This window comes from Pleuronectes platessa, chromosome 4 (genome assembly GCF_947347685.1).
Source record: "Pleuronectes platessa chromosome 4, fPlePla1.1, whole genome shotgun sequence".
NCBI classification, from domain to species: Eukaryota; Metazoa; Chordata; class Actinopteri; order Pleuronectiformes; family Pleuronectidae; genus Pleuronectes; species Pleuronectes platessa.
Window position 1 is genome coordinate 26,548,593 of NC_070629.1, and position 10,219 is coordinate 26,558,811.

Sequence of the window (10,219 nt, forward strand, 5' to 3'; positions counted from 1 at the left end):
AAACCCCCAATCAAGACCCTGGATTTGCAGGAAACCCCGGGCAGAAGGCCTCCAGCCAATCAGAGCAGAGGAATGAACCAAAAGAAGCTGTGACAAGCAGACAGGGGGCAGAAAACAGAAGCACCGCCTCGAAGGCTCCCTCTGGTGGAGCCTCGCCAGATGACGCAACGCTGCTGTATGGCAACGAGTACGCCTTCATGGACCTGCTGCACGAGGTCGCCCAGAACAACGGCCGCTGGACGCGAGAGAGGTGGAGACAGACACAAGTCAACAGGCAGCGGCGCTAGTTAAGACTCTGACACAAGAACAAGTTGTGTTTACATGTTGTGGTGTAGAGTTTTGCATTTTAAGATTTCTTTTAACTGCAATTGTGTGAGATCAAATCAGCAATTAAGATTCAGTCATTCAATATTTCTTGGTAAGGGTTAAATGAGGAGAAGGACATGACTCTAGTGAGAGTCCATTAAAGGGACACCCGGGTGATTAAGAAGAGACGCATCAAAACAAGAACCGTCCTAATCAAAGCAACAAAGACTGAGATATCCTGATGTTTCATCTCTGTTGTGCGTGAAGCTCCAGAAACTCTGGATCCTACATTTCTTATAATTACCTCTGCTCAGGAAGTTGCTTTCATTGCTGTCTGTCTGTAGTTCAGCCAGATTACTCAAAAACTACAGACGTTTTGTGGAAGAAAGAAGAACCCGTTCATTTCCGGAGCGGATCCAGGAATGGTTGAATTCAGTCCTTTAAAAAGTCAGCAGATTACAAAACATTGATTATTTCTCTTAATTCTGATCATGAATATAATTATACAGATATTTTACAGCTGACAAATAATATTACAGCTTCAAAAAATGGTTGTTAAGTTTTACTTCCTCTTCTTCTTTATGTGGTTTATTGGTTCGTGGCAACGCGGAAAATCATGAGAACCCAACTCTATTAAGACTGCCAACATTATAGCTCAAATGATATAAATAAATACAAACACATTTATTAAGTTAAAACATTCATATGCCTGCACAAAACAACCAAAATCTGAAAATATATTGTTTTGCTAAATAATCTTATTCCCATAACCCCCCTGAACTGCAACCTAAAAACACTTGAAATGACTGTGTATGCTGTTAACTATTTAAAATGACCAATTAATAATATTGTTTAGTAAAACGGTTGTAGCAACTTTAGGAATATTGATACAAGTAATTATAGTAATAATACTTATTTTGTAAAAACTTATTTGAAAAACTGTTACAAGGTGCCTTTATAGTTCATGATGAAAAATTGAAGGCAAACAATTGGAATCAGTTAAAAAGAAAACAAAAAGAACAATCAAAAGCAATTTGAAGATCACACAGCAACAGCAAAACCACAGACACAGAAATTAAATCAATGTTATAGATGAGAAACAAGTAAAAGTACAAGTACCTCAAAGTAAAAATGTGGAATATGGCCAAAATGGCCACGAAATGCAAAATAGCAGGCTTCCTGTTGCGATCTTCTTTTTTGTTTGTCTGGTCGTGATACACCTGTGTATCGATTTTGGTGAAGAGCGGTTAATGTGAACACGTTCCGTGGGGCACCGTTGAGCCACTTTCCCACGCCCATTGAAAATTCCTCCAGAATACATACATTTTCACCACTTTCTAATTTTCTGCAAGTTTTGCGATTTGTGGTTATACATTTAAACCTCCTGTATATGTATAAAGCTATAAAAATCTAACGTGTGAAGAAGTTGAAAGTTGAAATAAAGAATAAATCCAGTCTTTTCTTTTGTCTTCATTCAAGGATCTCAGTCAAAGCTCATGGAGACAAAGTGTAGTTATTATTATTATTATTATTATTATTATGATTATGTCCGGATGTAAAACTTCATATTCATGTCAGACAACAGAGACTTTAACAGTTTGAGGTTTGAAAATCAACTCAGACACTGAAACTGTAAAATCCATGAAAGAAAGAATCAGTCAGAACAACAACAACAGGAGAAATCACAGATGTAAAGGTGAAGGAAGATGGATCATAATGAATCTAAGAAGAATGAATCAAACTTTAAAACCAGACAGCTTCAACTGGTTTATAATAAGAATAGGACTACTACTACTAATAATAATAATAATGATAACAACAAGAACAATAATAATAACAATAAAATAATGATGGTTACAACAAGAACAACAATAATAAAGAGAAACCCACAGACACCTGTACCTTGTGGGCACGTTCCTCTTTAACTGACTTCAGCGGTGCATACCGAACAAGGTGTTTCATTGGGCTCAGACCCAGGGAGCCATCCACTTCATAAATCGCTTTTCAACAGGCGGCCATCTCGTGATGTTGTCTGGAATGATTACCACTTTCCCCATGCCTCGGGATATTAATATTTAAATAAAAGCTCTGTAATTCTGCTCAGTATAAAGCCGAACAGCCACAAAACAAAGGTAGTGCTTTTACATTATTTATAATAATAATTAAAATGACCCCAGAATACGTACATTTTCACCACTTTCAAAGTTTGGTAAGATTTTGAGCATGTTAAACACCTCAAAACGCCAATTCTTCTTTTTCATATCATGTCTTATGAAACGGCCCTTTGTATAAGTTCTGGCTTCTGTGAACTTGCAGCCAGTTGTTCCATTTTGAGCATCTGTGCTTGTTGTATAAACTCTGCAGAGCTTATTATTATAAAGACTCAAAAGCAACTCCAGTCTGAGAATTTCGTTATTTCAAGAGAAATGCTGCAGAGGAGTTCAGTAGAGTACAGGACTGTTTTTATATCTCTAATAGATGCCGGAGTTACAAGGAGCATTTAATGTTTTAGTCCTGAATCTGTGTCGAGACACACTCCATCCAGAAGGTGGCAGTAATGCACTGTAACGAAGCTGTTTTCCTACCTTCATTATAAAAACAAGAAGAAGTACTGTTGTTAGCCTGCTATGCTAACATCCAACCGAACTTGATGCTACTCGGCTAAAAGCTTTCGGATCAACTCTTCTACTACACACGTGGTTTTGTTTCGTTTATAACACTTGTCGGCAGAAGTAAAGCAAGTCGCCATCTTCCGTATTCGGTCTTCGCTGCGTTCTCGGAGAAGTTAGTTGGCTAAAGCGTTCGAATGGAAATGTCTCCAATCCAGAGTTTAAGACAGTTTATCAACGAGAGGTTACACACTGCTGCTGAAGACATATTTGGATGTTTTGAAGCGACTGTCGCAAAGTACGAGGATGAGATCGGTCGTCAGCGCAGACTGCTGGATGTAACTTTGAAACCTGTAGTAAAGCTGCAGAGAATAGGTCTGTATCACCTGAGTTAGCGAACTATACACCACATTTATAATCCCTGCTAGTCTAAACACATGGGCTCTTTTATCATGACTTCTGTCCATTGTCTCCTCCAGAGCTCCCACAGCGACATGTCTGTATCAAGGAAGAGTTTCCTGCTGACCTGCTGGAGAGGAACCCCAGTCCAGACCAAGAGGAGCCAGAACCTCCACAGATTAAGGAGCAGCAGGAGGAGCACTGCATCGGTCTGTCTCCTTTTGAAACCTCATTTAAATTCACTCGATCTAGATTTTTGCTTGGATCTGCACCAAATTACACACACTCATAACTATCATTAATCTATAATTTACATACCTCTGTCTCTTTTCTCCTCTAGAGCTCCCAGAGCAACATTGTCTTAATGAGGAAGAGTTTCCATCTGACCAGCAGCTCTGGAACCTTGAGAGGAACCCCAGTCTGGACCAAGAGGAGCCAGAACCTCCACAGATTAAAGAGGAGGAGGAGCACTGCATCGGTCTGGAAGTAGAGCAGCTTGTACTGAAGCAGGAGGATCAAGATAACCTTTTGTTGAATCCTACTTTCAAGGAAAGTGATCACACTGAACCAGAACCAAGTGACCACCAGCTCCTCTCCCACAGCTCAGCTCAGAGCCAAGATCTCAACGGAGGCCAGCATGGAAACTCAAAATCAGTTAGTAATGCAGAGCCGGCATCAGAAAAGGGACATCATGTCATCACAAGAGCAAAAGGGAGCACAAGTCCCAGTAACCTTGCATGTAGCACTACCATGTCAAAGATTGTGCAGAATATCTGCATGAGTAAAAAGGTTCTCCAGTGTGACACATGTGGAAAAGTCTTTAAGTGGAAGTCATTATTAAATGGACATCTGAGGGTGCACACAGGTGAGAAACCATATCTTTGCAAAACCTGTGGAATGAGATTTGGTTACAAGTCATCACTAGTAACACATGTGAGAGTCCACACAGGGGAGAAACTGTATTCTTGCGAAAGGTGTGAAAAAAGTTTCACAAGTAGCACAAAATTGAAGAGACACGAGACAACGCACACGGGCGAGAGACCTTATACTTGCAAAACTTGTGGGAGAAGTTTTAGCCTGAGAACTACCCTGCAGAGACACGAGAGAACGCACACAGGCGAGAAACCTTTTTCTTGCAAAACTTGTGGGAGAAGTTTTATTCTGAGTAATCACCTGAAGAGACACGAGACAACGCACACGGGCGAGAAACCTTTTTCTTGCAAAACTTGTGGGAGAAGTTTTAGCCTGAGAAATAACCTGCAGGATCACGAGAGAACGCACACGGGCGAGAAACCTTTTTCTTGCAAAATTTGTGGGAGAAGTTTTATTCTGAGTAATCACCTGAAGAGACACGAGAGAACGCACACGGGCGAGAAACCTTTTTCTTGCAAAACTTGTGGGAGAAGTTTTATTCTGAGTAATCACCTGAAGAGACACGAGACAACGCACACGGGCGAGAAACCTTTTTCTTGCAAAACTTGTGGGAGAAGTTTTATTCTGAGTAATCACCTGCAGAGACACGAGACAACGCACACGGGCGAGAAACCTTTTTCTTGCAAAACTTGTGGGAGAAGTTTTATTCTGAGTAATCACCTGAAGAGACACGAGAGAACGCACACGGGCGAGAAACCTTTTTCTTGCAAAACTTGTGGGAGAAGTTTTAGCCTGAGTAATCACCTGAAGAGACACGAGAGAACGCACACGGGCGAGAAAACTTTTTCTTGCAAAACTTGTGGGAGAAGTTTTAGCCTGAGAAATAACCTGCGGGATCACGAGAGAACGCACACGGGAGAGAAGCCTTTTTCTTGCAAAACTTGTGGGAGAAGTTTTAGCCTGAGGAAAACCCTAAAGGTCCACGAGAGAACGCACACGGGGGAGAAGCCTTTTTCTTGCAAAACTTGTGGGAGAAGTTTTACACATGGATGTAGGTTGAAAGTTCACATGAGAAGCCATAAAGGGGAGGAGTCGTATCCATGTACTACTTGTGGTGAAAGATTTGTTATCAAATCCCTTCTAACCAAACATTTGTTGACCCACACATAGCAAAACTGATATTTTTGTAAAATGATGTAAAGATCTCTCACTTGCCAGTTTATACAAAGTCCACGGGAGAAAACATCCAGTTGAGAAGCCAAACCATGGCAACACGAGAGGGATTCGATTGGCTCAAGCATTTTCAAAGAAGTTGTTACTTAGTTATTGTTTCATTAATTAAAGATACAACAGCTGGGGGAAACGACACTGGAAATGTTTCAGGGGGACAAACAAGAGATGAACCTGGTTGTAGTTCAATGCTTTATGACGTTCCATCACCACTGATGAGGAGCAGACTTCAATAACTTCACAAAGCAGTGAACTACAGCCAGGTTCATCACTTACATCTACACAAGAGAGATTGTGTACATTTGCATTAGCTGCATCTCTGTAACTGAATGTGGAAAATATCCCATTGAGGAGACATCACTATATCATTGATGCAGTACATGGTCAACAACATTTGCTGAAGTACCAACGTTTCTGTTCTTGATGTGACTGTCATTGATATTTACATCTGCAAAGGAAGTGATGTTTTCACCCATGTATCTTTGTTTATTAATTTATCAGCCATTTATACCAGATGGTGCAGGAAGGGGACGGGGGTGAGAGAAATTGATTGGGTAAAGTGGAAGTTCCAGGATATTTTATTATCAGTGAATGTTGAGAGATGTTGTCAATGTGTCAGGAAAGACTGTGGATCAAGATGTACAAAAATCTAACATATTTGTGGTACAGAAATTTATAAGAACAAAGTATGTGGTGCAGAATATCAGATGACTTCCCTTTTTTCTTTTTCCTATTACAAAAGAAGAAAATATGTTGTTAATGTGTAAACTTTCCTAAATGACTCACTGTAAATGGTTATTCTTTTGTACTACGTGTATCCAATACTTAAGTGCATTTGCAGTTTATTAAAGTTTTTTTTAATTATTGTGATTGTACTTTACGTCTGTCACACGTTGAATCAGTGTTTGTCTTTATGGAGGAAAATTCCCCTGACTAGGTGTCTCCCTGCTATGACCTTGATAAACAGGATGGAACCCTTATTTGGTGATGTTTTTCTTCCAACTGGTATCGCGGACGGACGGACACAACAGATAACACACAGAGGATGATCTCCTGTCTTTCATGTCTTTTTCTTTTTCATATCCTTTCTCATGTAATGCCTCTTTGTATAAGTTCAGGCTTTTGTGAACTTGCGGCCAGTTGTTCCATTTTGAGCACCCGTGCTTGTTGTATAAACTCTGCAGAACTTATTATGATAAAGACTCAAAAGCAACTCTAGTCTTAGAATTTCATTATTTCAAATCTCAAGATTAATTTCCATCACATCTGTTAGTTAGAAAAAATAGGCTCAAAATCCTGGATGTCACCATGAACCTGGGTGATAGGATGTGGTAAGGGTCAGAAAAGTTCTGATAACACTTTGGTGCAGTAACAGGAATTCTTACCACTTTCTTTATATCTCTGATAGATGCCGGCGTTACAAGGAGAATTTAATGTTTTAGTCCTGAATCTGTGTCGAGACACACTCCATTTAGAAGGTGGCAGTAATGCACTGTAACGAAGCTGTTTTCCAACCGTCATTATAAAAATAAGAAGAAGTACTGTTGTTAGCCTGCTACGCTAACATCCAACCGAACTTGATGCTACTCGGATAAATGCTTTCGGATTAACTCTTCTACTACACACGTGGTTTTGTTTCGTTTATAACACTTGTCGGCAGAAGTAAAGCAAGTCGCCATCTTCCGTATTCGGTCTTCGCTTCGTTCTCGGAGAAGTTAGTTGGCTAAAGCGTTCGAATGGAAATGTCTACAATCCAGAGTTTAAGACAGTTTATCAACGAGAGGTTACACACTGCTGCTGAAGACATATTTGTATGTTTTGAAGCGACTGTCGCAAAGTACGAGGAGGAGATTGGTCGTCATCGCAGACTGCTGGATGTAACTTTGAAACCTGTAGTAAAGCTGCAGAGAATAGGTCTGTATCACCTGAGTTAGCGAACTATACACCACACTTATAATCCCTGCTAGTCTAAACACATGGACTCTTTTATCATGACTTCTGTCCATTGTCTCCTCCAGAGCTCCCACAGCGACATGTCTGTATCAAGGAAGAGTTTCCTGCTGACCTGCTGGAGAGGAACCCCAGTCCAGACCAAGAGGAGCCAGAACCTCCACAGATTAAGGAGCAGCAGGAGCAGCACTGCATCGGTCTGTCTCCTTTTGAAACCACGTTTAAATTCACTTGATTTCTGCTTGGATCTGCACCAAATTGCAAACACTCATAACTATCATTAATCTATAATTTACATACGTCTGTCTATTGTCTCCTCTAGAGCTCCCAGAGCAACATTGTCTTAATGAGGAAGAGTTTCCATCTGACCAGCAGCTCTGGAACCTTGAGAGGAACCCCAGTCTGGACCAAGAGGAGCCAGAACCTCCACAGATTAAAGAGGAGGAGGAGCACTGCATCGGTCTGGAAGTAGAGCAGCTCGTACTGAAGCAGGAGGATCAAGATAACCTTTTGTTGAATCCTACTTTCAAGGAAAGTGACCACAGTGAACCAGAACCAAGTGACCACCAGCTCCTCTCCCACAGCTCAGCTCAGTGCCAAGATCTCAACGGAGGCCAGCATGGAAACTCAAAATCAGTTAGTAATGCAGAGCCGGCATCAGAAAAGGGACATCATGTCATCACAAGAGCAAAAGGGAGCACAAGTCCCAGTAACCTTGCATGTAGCACTACCATGTCAAAGATTGTGCCGAATATCTGCAAGAGTAAAAAGGTTTTCCAGTGTGACACTTGTGGAAAAGTCTTTAAGTGGAAGTCAGACTTAAATAGACATCTGAAGGTGCACACAGGTGAGAAACCATATCTTTGCAAAACCTGTGGAATGAGATATGGTTACAAGTCATCACTAGAAACACATGTGAGACTCCACACAGGGGAGAAACTGTATTCTTGCGAAAGTTGTGAAAAAAGTTTCACAACTAGCACAAATTTGAAGATTCACGAGACAACGCACATGGGCAAGAAATCTTTTTCTTGCAAAACTTGTGGGAGAAGTTTTAGCCAGAGAAATAACCTGCGGGATCACGAGAGAACGCACACGGGAGAGAAGCCTTTTTCTTGCAAAACTTGTGGGAGAAGTTTTAGCCTGAGGAAAACCCTAAAGGTCCACGAGAGAACGCACACGGGGGAGAAGCCTTTTTCTTGCAAAATTTGTGGGGAAAGTTTTACACGTGGATGTCAGTTGAAAGTTCACATGAGAAGCCATAAAGATGAGGAGTTGTATCCATGTACAACTTGTGGTGAAAGATTTGTTATCAAATCCCTTCTAACCAAACATTTGATGACCCACACATAGCAAAACTGATATTTTTTTTGTAAAATATTGTAAAGATCTCTCACTTGCCAGTTTACACAAAGTCCACAGGAGAATAAATCCAGTTGAGAAGCCACACCATGGCAACAGGAGAGGGATTCGATTTGCTCAAGTGTTTCAAAGAAGTTGTTACTTAGTTATTGTTTCATTAATTAAAGATACAACAGTTAGGGAAAACGACACTGGAAATGTTTCAGGGGGACAAAAAAAGTGATGAACCTTGTTGTAGTTCAATGCTTTATGAAGTTCCATCACCACTGATGAGGAGCAGACTTCAATAACTTCACAAAGCATTGAACTACAGACAGGTTCATCACAAGAGAGATTGTGTACATATGCATTAGCTGCATCTCTGTAACTGAATGTAGAAAATATCCCATTGAGGAGACATCACTATATCATTGATGCAGTACATGGTCAACAACATTTGCTGAATTACCCACGTTTCTGTTCTTGATGTGACTGCCATTGATATTTACATCTGCAAAGGAAGTGATGTTTTTACCCATGTATCTTTGTTTATTAATGTCGCAAAGTACGAGGATGAGATCGGTCGTCATCGCAGACTGCTGGATGTAACTTTGAAACCTGTAGTAAAGCTGCAGAGAATAGGTCTGTATCACCTGAGTTAGCGAACTATACACCACACTTATTATCCCTGCTAGTCTAAATGTTATCAGGTAGGCGTATTCCTTCTGCCTACCTGCACAGAGGAATAATAGTTCTAACTGATAAAAAGACGTGTGTTTCTTTAGCCATCGATCTAGTGGCGTTGTTTATTGAAGAACTGGTAAGAACAGGTTGCTCTCCGTGAGCGTCAGGTACAGGGAGTGAGAGGGAGTAGTCTAGGTCCTGGGGAAGATTAGTAAACGCTTCATTTAGCTGACAATATGTCAACTGTTATAGACTAATATGAACCCATTAAACAACGTGGGATGTGTGCCAAAATCTCTATCCGGGACGAAAGTCCTGAAAATGACCACGACAGCTGAATGGGATCCCCCCCCCCCCCCCCCCCCTTTATATATATCCTCATCAATTTTTTCACTGACACTGCTCTGGGTGACACAGATGTCTTTGTGTGCCTCTTATACCACATTACAGTCAATTGGAGAAGTCTTGTCCTCCAAGACCTCTGGCTTATCCACAACTCAGGAGGGAAAAGATCAATATTACCACTTCATGATATCTGCAAAGCGCTGGGAGACGAGTTCACACAGTGCCTCCCAGCACCACATGCGTTGACTGGGTGTGATACAACCAGCAAAAATTCAACTTAACTTTGAACACTGTACGCAAACCCGACAACTGTTCTCTGATTCTCAATTGCAGCTGTCCACAGCTAACACAGAGTGCAATACAAATGGTGGAAACATTCTTGGTCAAATGTCTCAAACCATCAACAGACATGGAGACATTTGTCGACCTGGGCATTGCTGCGTTCGATAGTAATGTCCTCAAGATGGACTTTGAGAGGACTG

General features: G+C 41.0%; 2 protein-coding genes across 2 annotated transcripts; both read left to right on the forward strand.

Annotated features, from left to right (window-relative positions):
- Window positions 1–3,728: 3,728 nt before the first annotated feature.
- On the forward strand, window positions 3,729–6,630 carry LOC128437851 (zinc finger protein 14-like). Its single transcript, XM_053420144.1, has one exon. The coding sequence runs from the start codon at window positions 4,065–4,067 to the stop codon at window positions 5,355–5,357; it is 1,293 nt and encodes a 430-aa protein (XP_053276119.1). The 5' UTR covers window positions 3,729–4,064; the 3' UTR covers window positions 5,358–6,630.
- Window positions 6,631–7,902: 1,272 nt separating this feature from the next.
- LOC128437877 (zinc finger protein 25-like) lies at window positions 7,903–9,712 on the forward strand. Its single transcript, XM_053420170.1, has one exon. The coding sequence runs from the start codon at window positions 8,100–8,102 to the stop codon at window positions 8,718–8,720; it is 621 nt and encodes a 206-aa protein (XP_053276145.1). The 5' UTR covers window positions 7,903–8,099; the 3' UTR covers window positions 8,721–9,712.
- Window positions 9,713–10,219: the final 507 nt, after the last annotated feature.

What these genes read in the sequence shown, in the direction of transcription:
- LOC128437851 (XM_053420144.1), top strand. Translation starts at nt 4,065, where the DNA reads ATGTCAAAGATTGTGCAGAATATCTGCATGAGTAAAAAGGTTCTCCAG.
- LOC128437877 (XM_053420170.1), top strand. Translation starts at nt 8,100, where the DNA reads ATGTCAAAGATTGTGCCGAATATCTGCAAGAGTAAAAAGGTTTTCCAG.